This window comes from Malania oleifera, chromosome 2 (assembly GCF_029873635.1).
Source record: "Malania oleifera isolate guangnan ecotype guangnan chromosome 2, ASM2987363v1, whole genome shotgun sequence".
NCBI classification, from domain to species: domain Eukaryota; kingdom Viridiplantae; phylum Streptophyta; class Magnoliopsida; order Santalales; family Ximeniaceae; genus Malania; species Malania oleifera.
Window position 1 is genome coordinate 150,375,258 of NC_080418.1, and position 15,155 is coordinate 150,390,412.

The 15,155-nt window shown below is 36.6% G+C and overlaps 1 protein-coding gene across 1 annotated transcript in view; it reads right to left on the reverse strand.

Annotated features, from left to right (window-relative positions):
• The window catches only part of LOC131148908 (calpain-type cysteine protease DEK1), a 59,012-nt gene that overhangs the window by 1,090 nt on the left and 42,767 nt on the right, over positions 1-15,155 (reverse strand). The window contains exons 29-32 of the mRNA XM_058098871.1: positions 12,906-13,286; positions 12,674-12,811; positions 12,288-12,524; positions 11,731-12,185 (exon numbers count right to left, since the gene is read on the reverse strand). Coding sequence (XP_057954854.1) covers positions 11,880-12,185; positions 12,288-12,524; positions 12,674-12,811; positions 12,906-13,286 — 1,062 coding nt within the window. The 3' untranslated portion in view covers positions 11,731-11,879. The remainder of the gene's footprint in view (positions 1-11,730; positions 12,186-12,287; positions 12,525-12,673; positions 12,812-12,905; positions 13,287-15,155) is intronic.

Consider the following 15,155-nt stretch of genomic DNA (forward strand, 5'->3'; position numbering starts at 1 on the left):
AACCAAAATTAGAAAAGCTTTAGGAATATACCATCTTATTTGCAGACATGGAAGTGCAAGGGAACCATCTCAAATTAAAGCAATTATTTTTGGGATATATTTGGGATATACTTGCAATTTTGGTAACAGCAAGCCATGAAATAAATTTTAAAAAATAAATTTATTTCAACTATTCAATATTGTGTAAGAAAGCTTCAACAGATTATCTTCCTGTTTACTGAGTCAGTCCCCCTAAAGCTGGCAATTTAGGTACAACCAGCTTCTTCGATTCAACACATGATGCAGGACCATTTTATCAGCAAGAATAAAAAAATTATACAGCTGTGAATTGTATGCACCTGAAATGTGAGGAGTAGATCATCAACTTAACCAATGGCTACAGATCTTTTGCAGTTTTTTTTTTTTCTCTTTTCACCTTTCTATAACTTGACTAAACATGAATTTGCTTCTCTTTCATTATAAAGAACTAAAGAAGTCACTTTTTTTTTTTTTCTTCCTTTTTTTTCCCTGGAAAAAAGCAATTAAAATTATTGTCATTACATGTCGTGTACAACAACATTCTAACTAACAGTACGATTAGAATATCATTTGAAGGTGGATCGTGGATTAATGATAAGGTTGCTTTCAAGAGTTAGGTTTGATAGATAGGCTCATGATAGGTAGGAACATATAGAAGTGTCTCAACAATTTTCTTTTTGAAGTATAATGTCACTAAATTTCTCAAAATGCTATTGCTCTACTAAAAAAATTTGAGAAAATTCTGGGTTTGAAGATCAAAGTCTAAGAGAGTGTGATTGGGATTAATGTGGATAAATGTGTGTTTGAGGAGCTTTAGTCTCTCTCTAGCTGGGTGAATTTTTTTTTACAGCCTTCCTTAAGATGCTTGGAGTGACATTCCTATCAATCCTATTCCTTAAAATGGGGTGCCCATGTTTCTCAAGCTAAGTTTGTTCAGGGCATTATGCTTACTTGCGAGTCTAGTGTACATGGGTTGGGAAACATCGTGTAAATAGTAGTGTAGGTCTTCATTCTTTGAATAAGAAAATGGCATTAAGTGCAGAATGGGAGTATGACTCCTCGGTCAATTTGGTTTTTCCTGGTGTCAGAGTTAGAATAGAGTAGAAAGTCCTTTTGCAGGGGAGGGAGAATATGTTCATGTGTCATTGTACAACTCACTAGCTTTTGTAAATGTGTTTGGCCTACTTTATCTCCCCTAATAAACACATGTTGCCTCCAAAGGTGTTAATATTAAATAATGAATTGTGTTGCTTTATAGTTTACTCTGTGATTCTTGTGAAGGTGTTAATAACCCTTTATAGGCGTGAACTGTGATGTGTTCAGCCTGTGAAACCATGGCATGGGAATTTTTTGTTTGCTTCACATCATAGGCCAGGAATGTCCATGATCTGTGTTTGGTTCAATATAAAAATCACGTCAAGCTTTTCAACAAGATTACAAAAATGCCCTTGGTCTATATTTTTATGCTATATGAAGATATTTAGTTTAATATTTATTACAATATTATATTATTGTATTATATATTATAGTAATATAATATTACTTGATATCAAAATCAATTACATTCATATTTTATATATATTAATACTGCATTATACATAATAGAATATTGCTTTACATTTTTATGAAGTGCATTATTAAGCCAATTTATGAATATAACAACAAAAAGCATAAAACTAATAATACAATATACTATTGACAATTATAACAAAATAGCACCATCAGTTCCAATTTCTATTACAAGGGGCAATTTTTAAAAATATTTTCGTGCAAAACATGGTGTAATAGTCGCCACTAACCTTTTAGAGTGTGATTAGAATACTTGATTGCTACCCAATTAAGGGTAGACTCAGCCTGCATTACCAGATGAAATCGGGAGCTTGGTTATGCGAGGAGAAGGTATGAGCACCTCTTACACGACCGTTCTTACGAACGGTACTTGATTAATAGAAAATTATCCCACAAATTAAATTTAATAAGCCTTTGGAAATTACTCCCTTTCAAAAATTACAAAGAAATGCATAATGTAAATACAATATAAGTATTCCCTCAAAACTAGGGCAATACAACACTCTGAAGAGCTCATGCCCTTTTGCAATCATCGGGATCGAAAAATCAAGAAAATATGTTACAAAAATAAACTCCTGGGATTTTTGAAAATTAAAGGGTTTTTCTAAGTATGAAAATAATATTCCAGGAGGTTTTGGAACTCATTCAAGATGAAAAGATTGCAAAATAATTTTCTAGATTTCAAAAATGTTTTTTTTCTAATTTTTCTCTAATTTTCCAAATTTTTTTGTGATTTTTCACATTTTTCCCAAATGTTAATTAAATAACAAAAAGGTAATTAAGGCAAAATCATGAAAGTTAAGTATGAAAATATTTTTGAAAATTTCCCTTTATTTTTCTGAATTTTTTGTGATTTTTCTGAATTTTTTATGATTTATATATATTTTTGGTGAATTTTAAAACCATTTGAAATACAAAAAACTCACAAGAACCGGTACAAGACTGGTTCAGTGGACCCAAATCAGTTCGGGGAAGAACCGGTCAAAAGGAGTCTAACATGTTTATGGTCTGGTCAAGACCATTGCCACGCGTCAGTGTTTGACTGGTGGATGCACGTGGGTGACGTGGCTTGATCCAAGCCGTCAGTGGGAGGAGATGATCGGGCGGAATCAGAGAGGCCACGTGAGGTGCTTGAACGAAAGGCACGCAAGACTCCACGTGTCAGCGATCAGGTGGAGGAAGCGGACATTGAAAGGACATCTAGTTTTGTTGTGATCGTGGTAGTTGACGTGCTGCAGAGATCAGACAGTCAACAGGAGGGCACCGAGTACGGTGAAGGTGGGGGTGCCAGGTGTCCTCGATCGGTTGGAAGAGCAGACAAGTGATGCGGACGTTTGACTAGGCGCTATCACAGCCATTGATGGTGGGTGGAGATCCAACAGTGAAGGTGAGGCGTGTCCGTATGGATGACATGGCCAAATCTCAGCCGTGCAGAGATGCTTGGATCGTGCGGTTGTCAATTGGGTGCACACGAATTGCCTACGTGGCTTTGTCTAGAGCGTGAGCAACAAACCCGAATAACACGGCACTGGGAGGAATGCGTGAGTTGCTGATCGAATGGTCAAGGGAGTGCCACGTGTTCAAATCCTATTGTTCTGAGGCTTGTGATACTTAAACCACATTTTTTTGTGTCTCTTTCATTTTTGCATCCCTTTCTCTCCCGAGCACTCTCTCTACTCTCTCTCTCCGTCTTTCTTGTGCGAACACAAACCCTAGGGTTTCTGGTTCGACTCCCTCTTGTCTCCTCTCTTCTTGCAAACGAAAATCAGATCTCAAAGCCCTAGCTGTCGCCCTTCCCTTTCACTCGATCTTTCTTTTCAATCTCCTAACCTTATCATCTTTCGCTCTCTATTCTATGTTTTCGAAACCTTGAAACTTCAGCTCATTGTTCCCCTTGTAGACTCTTGAATGATCTGAAACCCTAGGGTTTCAAATCTTGAACTCCTCAAAGCTTTGGTTTGCTGAACCCACCTTCCCTTTTTCAAAAATAAACCCTAAGCCGAGTTCAAGCAAAAAAAACTAAAACCCTTTTGGCTCTCATTTCAGTTTTCTGAAAAGCTGAAGACCATGCTCGCCTTGGAAATGGTGAGACCCCCACTCGACGGTGGAGTATCCAGCTATAGCGACACTCGACGTGGGATTCGAGGAGGTCTGTTCGTCTCTCGAAGATACTAGCAGATAAGTTTTTTTCTTCCTCTTTTTCATCTTGATTTTTATTTCTACTTGTGGTTGGCTGGTATATGATCCAAATATTATGATTTTTAAAAACGGGCTGTGGGTTAAAAGATTTTTATGGGCCTGGGGTTTTAAAAAAAAGACATGGGCTTTGGGGTTTTTAAAAAGATAAATGGGCTCTGTGTTAAAAGGTTAGGTGGGCTTCGGGTTCAAAGGGGCTCAGGGTTAAATGGGCTTGGGGTAAGCTTTCAGATGGGCTTCGGGTTCAAAGGGGCTCAGGGTTAAATGGGCTTGGGATCAGTTTTAAAAGGCAGGCCCGGTTAATTTTTTTAAAAACAAGCGGGCTTCGGAGAACTTCAAAACGGGCTTTCATTTAAAAACTCAAACCGGGCCTGAAGGTGGGTTTCAAAATTTGATAGTTGGGCCTCGCAACTTTCATTTAAAACGGGGCCAAGTTAAAACTGTTTTAATGGGCCTGAGGGTTTAAAGCTTGGAAACTGGGCCTTTACTTTTAAAATCAAAACTAGGCCTCAGGTCCCTTAAAAAAAATTGATGGGCTTCGGGTAATTTTCCAAAACCAGGCCCAAGGTGAAATTTTAAAACGGGCTCAAATTAAAATTTTCAAACGGGCCGGGTTCACTTTTAAAACAATGGGCTGGATTAAAATGGATGGGCCTCGGGTTGTGGGTTTGATTCGGATCAGAAGGTATGAACCTTGATTCAGGTTAGAAGTTTGGGTGGTTCCTCAAAACGGGTTTGAACCCGAATTAGGATTCGGGTCTGGGAGGTTGGGACTGGTCTAATTTAAAGCCATCTCAGGTTCAAGCTGGAACCTGAGGCTTGGGGTGAACACCTGCATTCATGCTCACACACATACCACTATCACATGAACTGAACAATTCAAGAAATACGCACTTAGACTCTTACCCTTCTTTCTCTTTCTCCTTCGGTCTTCCTCCTCTTTCCCTTGCATCTGTCTGAATGTTTGTTCTGGTGTGATGAGTTTTCTGCAATCCACTTGGCTTCTCTGTCTGAGCGTGAATCAATTCTCTGCTTCTGTAATGCAGAGCTTCTCTCTGCTCTCTGCACTGTGTAGTGCAAAGCTCCTCTCTGCTCTCTCAATTTCTGCAAAGTGTTTCAGCAATTATCTGATCCCCTCTCGATTTCTGCTTTCTCCCTTTTTCTCTTAATTTCAACAGAGGTTTTCTAATGCCCTGTAATTGTCCCCTGCTACAGTGCAAGCCTCCTTATTTATAGGGAGACTCGAGGTCTAATTGGTGCCAAAACTTTCCAGCGTGGCTTCTTCCAATAGAATTTCCCCTTAACCCAATGTCAGGGAATAATTCTTTCTTAACAACTTTTTATTCCTTTTAGGCACATGTGATTTTGCACTTTTCTGAATTTAATTTGCTGATGTGTTATCTCCTTTTTGTGCGCAGGTGAACACGGGAGGTCCAGCTGGCAGGCAGGGATTGGAGGGCTTTTTCTTTTCTCTATTTTTTGTAAAAATCTTTATGTATCTCCTGTATTATGATGTACCCCTGCCTTTTCTTTGTACTGCAACATTTGCATGCACACATTTGTGTGTGCAAAGGATGTACCCCTGTACCCTTTTCCCTGCAACAGTAGTTTGTCACATGTAACATTCTTATTTCCCTGTATTGTGCATTTCCTGTATTTTGGTATTTTGTCTTTCTGTATTTTTTGTATTATTTTTTATTTCCTGAATCTCTGCAATGTCACTTTGTACCTCTTACTATTCGGGCACGTGCCCCTTAATAAAATATGTAACATGGTGCATTTTTTATTTAATTTGGACTAAAATTTCTGCACCAAAGTTGACCAAACTTTCCTAAAAGACACTTGGTAATAACAACGTGACCTTAAGCTCTCAGAAAATAACAAAGGGTCTGTACTTAAAACAAAGACTCAATAAAACACCCTTTTAAAATTAAAATTAAAAGACCCAGTTGAAAGACTCAAATTGAAATAAAAAATTAAGACTCAAACTAAAGATTAAAACGAACTCAATTTCCAAATAAAAAGAGACAAGGAACTCAATTTTGTAATTTAAGGGAAATCAAATTAGAAGAACTCGATTTTAAAATTAAAAGGGCTTGATTTTTTTTCAAAAAACCAAGGACTTACTTCACAAAACCTGTCCTAAAAGGGATTGACTTTGAAATAACGGGACATTCGCTAAAGTTAGAAAAGAAAACTCATTTTGAAATAGAAATTAAAAGGACTCAACATTTTCCTGGATTAATAGGACTCAAACTTGAAATAGGAAGACTCTATGACTGGGACGTCAAAACGGGACTCTAATTTTGGAAAGGACTCAATTGAAAACAAACCGGGACTTTGATTTGAAATAGAACAATTAGTGCTCGATCGGACTTAAAGTCAAACTTTTTTACACAGGGTCTTTTAGGAGGGTCTGGTTAAAATTGGGGTGTCAACAACAATAATAATATTATTATTATGATGAATATAATGATAATGATGATGACGATGATGTTGATAGAAAAATAAACTTTATTATAAAGCAGGTGAAAAGAGCAAAAATCTAACAAAAGAAAATAGAAAATAAAATCACATCATCTTACTAAAGCACTCCAATCTTTGATGTTACCTTGAAAACAGCACCCCTTAAAACAGTCAGCACTATAAGCCCAAAGAGAAGCTTAAGTAACGAATCCTGTCCCATATGAGTCCCACAGCACATCTCCAAAACCTTTTAGCATCCTTCCCTTTCCCAATACCAGGAAAAGCAATAATTGACAGATCTTCCACTAATATGGGGCAAATCCCCACATTTCACCAAGCACCCAAAAATGAGAACTCCACAAATTCCAAGCAAAAGAACAATGAATAAACAAGTAAATCACATCCTCCAAACTGTTTCGATACACAAGACACATCTCGTGACAGAACTTTAGAGGGCCTCCTACTCCTGTAGCAGGTTGTTGGTGTTAAACCTATTAAGAGCCATCAACAAAACAAAAGCCTCTATCTTAGAAGGAACTCATCAATCTTCATAAAAATCTTTTCCTTGAAATGCTCAAAGACAAAACTCTTACCATCGCAGCTGGAGAACTGACAACTCTCCGGTAAAATGAATAAAGAAGATAGCTCCTCCACCTCTCTATTATAATAATACAACAAAACCAAGCCTTAAGTCCCACTAGAGGGGGTTGGCTATATGAATCATTTTCCGCCAATTTATACGAAGATGTATCATTTCTTTTGATAAATTCAGAGCCATTAAATCTTTACTCACTATCTCATTCCAAGTTATTTTAGGTTTACCCCTTCTACCCCTTCTACAACCCCTCATAGTAACTGACTCACTTTTCTTCGCTAGTACACTATGTGGCCTACGTTGCAAGTGCTCAAACCATCTAAGGCGTCCCTCCCTTATCTTATCTTCTATAGGAGATATACTTAACTAACCACGAATATGTTCATTTATTAATTTATATTTCAGTGATATACCACTCATCCATCTAAGCATTCTCATCTCGGTCACTTTTACTTTTTGGATGTTCTGTTTTTTCGTCGTCCAATATTCTGATCCATATAGCATAGCTGGTCTTATAGCCGTCCTATAAAACTTCCCTTTTAATTTTAAGGGTATTCTACGATCACAAAGCACACTTGAACTTTTACATTTTACCTAACCTGCTTTAACTTTACGCATTACATTCTCTTCAATTTCCCCTTAAGCTTGCACAATAGATCCAAGGTATCAAAATCTACAAGTGCTATTTATTTCTTCATCATCAAGTTTAACTTTGTCTCCAATATTCATCCTACTATTACAGAAATTACATTTCATATATTTTATCTTATTTCTACTTATCCTAAAGCCTCTAAATTCCAAAACTTCTCTCCATAATTCTAACTTAACCTCTACTCCGCCCCTAGTTTCATCAATCAATACAGTATCATCTGCAAACAACATACACCATGAATCCTCATTTTGGATACTCTTAGCCAATTGATCCATCACTAAAGCAAAAAGATAAGGGCTCAGAGCAGATCCTTGATATACACCTATGGTGATTGGAAATTTTCGAGTCTCCCCATCTCTAGTCCTTACACTAGTCATTACTCCATCGTACATATCTTTAATGACATCAATATACCTACTACATACACCTTTTTTTTTTTTAAACCCACCATAGAGCTTCCCTAGGACTATCAAATGCTTTCTCTAAGTCAATAAATACCATATGCAAGTCCCTCTTCTTTTCCCTAAACTTTTCCATTAATATTTTTAAAAGATACATAGCTTCTATAGTAGATCTCCTAGGCATAAAGCCAAATTGATTTTCTGAGACCTTCGTTTCTAGCTTTAATATTTGTTCAATTACTCCTTCCCAAAATTTCATTGTATGACTCATAAATTTAATTTCATGATAGCTATTACAATTTTGAATATCTCCTTTATTTTTGAATATAGGTATTAAAATGCTTTTCCTCCATTCATCTGACATTTTCTTAGTTTTTATAATTGTGTTAAATAAATTAGTCAACCATATAATTCCATTATCATCTAAGTATTTCCAAAATTCAATTATGATGTTATCTGATCCTATAGCTTTTCTATTTTTCAACTTTTTTAGTGCAAACTTAACTTCATTAACTCTAATTTTGCAAATAAATCTCATATTTTTAGTCTTTTTTTCATTTGTCAATTCTAAGTTTAAGCTTTCTATTTGGTTTTCATTAAACATTTTACTTTAGTAATTTCAACATCTTTCTTTTATGTCATCTTCTTTAACCAAAACAATATTATCCTTACTTTTTATACATTTTACCTTACCTAAGTCCTTACTCTTTTTTCTCTAGCTCTTGCAAGTTTAAATATACATCTTTCCCCTTCTTTTGTCTCTAATCTATCATACAAATTATTAAATAATCTATGTTTAGCTTCACTAGTGACCTTTTTTGCATCTTTTCTTGTCTCTTTATATTTTTCAAAGCTATCCATGTTTCTACATTTTTGTCACGTTTTATAGAAAAATTCTTTTTGTCTTTACGACTTTTTAGACATCTTCATCCTACCACCAACTTTCTTTACTATTTGAGAAATTTTCCCTTGATTCACCTAAATTCTCTTTTGCTACCTTTTTGATAGAGTTAGCTATCATAATCCCATGTAAAATGAAAGTCTCAAGAAAAAGCATCCCTCTCGATAGTAAGAAAGACAATATTGCAAGGAAAAGGAATAAGATAATGCCCCCCCTCCAACCAAATAAACCCAAGAAATTTTTTTTTTCCCCAAAACCTAATATGATTACCTCTTCCAAAATGAAAAATTGTCTTAAAAAACAAGGATAAACTTGAGAAATGCATCTCTAAGGACCTTGAAAAGAGCTTCTAACAATTAGCATCCCACTCATTATTTTCCAAGCCAAAATTTACATTTTTATTACTATGTGCCAAAGAAAATTCACCTCCCAAAGGAACCTCCAACCATTTAGCCACCAGATAAGTGTTTTTAGACACCAAATTACCAAGATTCAACCCACCTTCTTCCTTATATGTACACACCACCACTCACCTAACCAAATTATCTCTCTTCTCCCCTACACCTAACTAGAGAAAATCCCCCATAATCCTCTCCTTTCCAACCATCCAACTATTTTGCGGCCTTAGATACCACTATTCCCCAAAGCCAATGAATGAGGCTTTCCATCCAACATAACTCCTAAATAGATCAAAAGTCACTCTAAAGCACCATACCCAGCCAGGAAGGTCATCTCCAAAATCCTCTTAGGACTAAAATCAATGGGCCCAACACCAACTTTTCTTAGATAATTATGATAGGAGGCTTTAAAAATTTTACATATAGTGAGAAAGTTAAAAAAAAATTCAACATGGTAATCAAAGAATATAATGATATTATCTGCAAACTACAAATGAGACACTACCTCCTCTTCACCCACCTTAATACCTCTACTACTTTTAATATTATAATAATTTATTATTATACATAACATTTATATAGGGTGTAGTTAGGGCCGATGAGCCAAAACAATGGGAACAACTTGGTTCCAAAAAAAAATAGGATGCCTATGGTAAATGTAACGCACTTGTGGTTGAGCATGGGAAAGGGATCTTATGTTTTTGTGAGAATCCTCATTTCCAGGAAATGTGAAATTATTGCCATGTCATGTCCCAGGTCAGAACAAACGTGGGAATGGGGCATCATATTTGCATGAATCCTGGTGGATGTGAACCAAATGCCACCTTAGGAGTAAATCTTAGAGCCATGTCCTTTTGGGATTAGTGGTTTTCACTCTCATTGGTGCTTATCTTTGGAGTATCCCTATTTATTCTCTCTCTCTCTCTCTCTCTCTCTCTCTCTCTCTCTCTCAGCCCATTAGTGTAGTCGAGAGATTGAAGAGGCATAAGAGAAGTATTTTGTTGCTTAGGGTGATAGTAAGAGAGATCACCTTGTGAGTTAGGATACAGTGAGGGGGCATAAATAAGAAGAGAGAGTTTGGGACTTGGTTTTTTGGAATTTGGCATCTGAAAACATCTTTCTCATGGAAAAATGATTATGGAGGTTTTCATGATAAACAAACTCCCTTTGGCATAAGGATACTAAGAATTGAGTATGATATTCATCATAATGGGTGGAATGCCTATGAAATTGCTACTCATGCAAGCTAGAAGTTTGTCTGTGAAATACCTCACTTGTTTTTCCCTTTCATGGTTGCTAACATTGTGGTATTCTCTTCTAGGCAGATCCCTTGATGGTGAAGTTACTTTGGTAGTTTTGGTGCCTTGATCCTTGCACAATGGTGCAATCATTTTTTACTTTTTGGAGGGGTCTTCATTCAAAATCTTAATAAAAGAGAAGCTTTTGAACTTTTCAATTTATTTAGTGTCGGAATCTTTCATCAGTCATTCAAGGTGTGAAACTCATAGTTGGCACGGGGTAGATTTTTTATCTTGTAAGTCCCTTCTATTGCCTTACTGATGCTTCCCTATGCAGAGTGTAATTTGTTAAGCTAAGGTTCCTTCTAAGATCAAGGCATTTATGTGAGTTTGGTTCTAAGTAGGATTAATCCTAATGACTTATGTAAGGAGGCCTAATAAAGCAATCAGTAGTTCCTGCAAAATAATGACACAAATAAGTACCTTTCCTTGCACTGTTAGTTGGGTAGGCAGCTTTGTGAAGTGTGGTGATTCCGCGAGCAGTGGATGACTTTATGCTGGTGAAGTTTTGGTGGTTAAGTAGAAGTAAGAAAGGTAAACTTTTGTTGTCGTTGTGCCTGGTACACTATTTTTTAAATCCTGCAGAGGGAGAGGAATGCTAGGATTTTCAAAGATAAAATCATGCCTTCCTAGTTGTTATGGGATGGAGTAGAGTACTTCATCTTTAAGAAAATGTAGGGATTTGGAATAAGTTGTTCGGTGTCTTTATGGAGAATTGGGTTTGGTGGAAGATTTATTATGTGTCTCTTTATAGGATTTGGAAATAAGTAGATGGTTTCGTTTTGTGGACTCGTGAGATCCTTGCAGTTTTGGGGATAGAGAGGATGCTGTATTTTCTCAGGGAAGAAGAATTCAGGTACTTTGCTATAGGAAAGGATTCAGCACTTGGCTTCTCTGTCTTTCGCAGAAGGCTGTTTTGAAGGGGGTGCCTTCTTCAGATCGGAAGGCGGTTCTATTTTGATTATTTTTTTTTATTTATCTTTTTTCCTAAGGATGATGTCTTGTTCTCCTCTTTGTACATTCTTTCCTCTATAATAAAATATCTCTTCTTTTTTCCCTTTTTCTTTTTCCATTCTTAGCCTTTTTACTTTCTTTTTCATTTTGTATTTTTTTAAAAACTGTTCAGCCCTAGCATATTACTGGCAACATTGGGAAACAAATGCAAAAGGGAAGACAAATATAAATAGTTGAGTGCTGGTATGCGGGATAATTTAATAGTAGAACTGAGAAGATTACCAGGTCATTATGTGCACCATTTTGCTGTCCAACAAATCTGCCTGCAGGATTGATGATCCATGGAGAACCCAAGCAATTCGAAAACCTTTAGACCTTCTTTCAAGCCAAAGGATAACAAAATCAACCAACTGAACCATCATTACTATGTGCTATAAAGCCTCCAGCGATATTGATGCCTTGGTGAAAACAGAAAGAACAAATGGTGCTTCTTCCCCTGGGTGGATAGTTGTAGGCACAATAGTGTAACCCTTTGGATCAGGCTCCAAGACCATTTCACATGATATTTCTCGGGAATTGACATAATCTGTCCCACCAACTGATTCATGTAGGTAAATGTTGTAAGCAGCACGACGGCCACGAGTTTTGAGTATCCTCATCCCAATATAAAACATCATTGAATCATGACTAGATTGGTAATTCCTGAAACCGGCTGTTGTTCTTGAGAAGCTCACACCCTAGATAAATATGGGATTAGATGAGCTTATTATGAATGCAATAAACAAGAGTAAGCCTTGCATATTTACAAATATGCCATAAAAGATAGGCACCAAGTATACCTGAGTTAGGGTGATGAAAACATGAATTGGAACAGAAGCATCTGGCCCAGTCGCCCTCATCCGAAACTGTGGATTTTGATTCCATGTATCATAATCTTGGCAGCCACCAGCACTGTAACCTCGCCATTGCCCATGAACAGAATAATGCATCTCTGGGGGATAGATTCGGCAAACATAGATTGATCTAAAATGAATCTGAAAGTCTTGCCAAGACATCCAGAATATACCATCTTTTGACTGTTCAGAAAATGCATGATCAGGTACATGATGTCAAGATTTTATTAGAAGTAATGAATGCAATAATCTGAAAATGCTCACGGACCAAACAGTGGACATTATGAAGCAAAATGTCCTCGACATGAGGTGCACAGAAGCAGAGCAAGTACCTGAGGAACATGCTTGAGCTTGTGCTTCATCCTATCAGTCCATTCAGATGATGAATCAGACCAAGGGCCATTCCACTCAACTTCATTTGCCCATGGATTTCTAATTTGGACAAGCTTGTGACCATCTACCTCTCTTACCTGAATAAAATTTAAGGAGCAATACCTTAAGTAAAAATCTCTGTTTTTGATATGTGAAAGGAGTAATGAGATCAGAGTTGGAATTTCAATGCACCTGCAATAATGAGTATGCATGCCCTTGCACAATGCCGCTAGAGGATATGTGCACGTCAGAACCTGAAGGGCTCCCAGCACCAAGTAGAAATCCCTCTTGCTTGAAGCGCAACAATTGAGACCATAGCCTTCCACTTGCAAGATCTATCTGTGCCTGTGTGCTTCTCATGTCAATTTCTTCACCAGCCCCTCCAGTGAGGTCCACCAGAGCATCCTGGACAAGCCCACCTTCTAATGCTTCATAAGAGCCATGCAGTTTAGCATATGCCTTCTCCAATATAGAGACCCATAGTTCACTTCCCTTCCTACTTGTAGCAAATGCTGGTTTACCAGGGGATTCACAAGGAATCCAATCATCCACAACAACAGGGACCCACTCACCCTAGAAGGATTATACAAACAGAGTAACATTTATTTAGCATCTTGAGGTAACATGCTGACCATAAAAATGCAATCATAAGTCCCTGGTCCAGTATAACAAAGATCCTATGGTTCCTTGATGCTGCAATGTTAATTTCAATAGATATTTGTGATCTTGTAAGGGCGAAAAAAAAGCCACCTAAAATGATCAAAAGCGCAGGCAGCTATTGTTGCAAGATATCAAGCAACTTCATTAAGTTGAGCATAGGAGTAGCAATCGGAATGAATTTAAACATTGGCAAGGATTAGATACAACCTTACTGAATTTGGCCCGAGCTGCGCCCCAACCCCAAAAATAAAGGCAGCAACATTAGCAATGCTCAATTTACAGAATGCAAAAGTATAACCAGTTTGCTGTCCAAAGTGCATATGTTGTACATTGAGCTCCATAAAAAAATAAAAAAATAAAAAAATAATTTAAGATGGAAAAAGAAATTTCATTAAGAGAAAAATATATAAAGCCGAGGATTAGACATCTTCCAAAAGACAACAAATTACAATAACAAAAGAAAGAAAGTCATGTTCCATAAAAGTAGCCTATTGATCACTGTAGATCAGAAACACAAATGCCCTCAAAGCAACCGGTTGAAAAGGTCAAACAGGTGCCAAAACCCAATTCTGGCCCAAAGTAAAGATACAGACAAACCACATCTATTAAATCCCTAGCTCCACAAATGATAATATTAGGGTTAACACAAATCTCTATTTAAGATATTAAGTGATAAATGAAAAAAAAGCATAACTGCATAAGCCATGAAAAATAGGTTAACATATCAGTTCCATACATTAATGGTACAAGGGAAAATAGAAAATTGGCTTTAAGAGCCCAATCATTACACTAGCATGGATGAACAGTCTCCAAATCAGATTGGTCTTCACCATGGCTTGCGGTTATCGTATTAATGGTTCAGTAGGCTCCATGTACTGTAGCCTTGGTGGTACCACTTGGTATCAAATAATGCACACAAAATAAAGAATTCTCAACAGTGAAGTCAGCTCCTTCAAGCAGGACCAACGTACAACACAAACTAAATGTAGTTCTACTCTGAATAAAATTAGCAGATAGAGGGTCTTTTATACGCTTACAATGCTTGAGGAATAAGAAAACTAATTCTAGAAATCTATATAAACTAAAGTATTAGTTCTCTAATTAAAAATATTCTAGAATCTTATAGATACATTTTTTAGGAGCAGGAAACATTTAGACAAAAAAACATTTTTGTGTGCTCTCTTTTAGCTGGAACATAAAAGTAAATTTTGGACTTTCAGTTGTTTTTTAGTTCTCATTGTACAAGGGCTCCTTTGTTGCCTTCAATACAGTGGATTCCTGATTAAAAAACTATAATTTTATTCCATAATACAAATCCTACAAGAGGCGTATATATAGAGCATCAAGGAGACTGGCAGAACATGAGAGAAAGAGCTGCGAATGTGGGGGAGAAATAGAAGAGTCAAATGACTATTGACCAAAAGTTCTACAATATTACAAGTTTGCCACCGCCTTTCCACAGTTAAAAGTGCTTGTGAGGGTCCAAGAAGTAATCTGTAATTACTTCTTGAGAAGTGCTTTTTCCCCTCAAAAGAAGTGATTAACAAAAGTAAGTTTTCTCATAAGTACTTGTTGTACAAACCAAACACTAATTTTTCATATAAGTTCTTATGTTTAAGTACTTAAAATAAGTACTTTTTTCAAGAGATGCCAAACAGGGGCATAATGCCAAAGGGAACTACATTAACCCAAATCCTCAGTTTCTTAATCCTCCAATCTTCAGAATATTTCTACAGTTCTAAATGATTTTTAAGAATAACAAACTACGATATATACCATTAT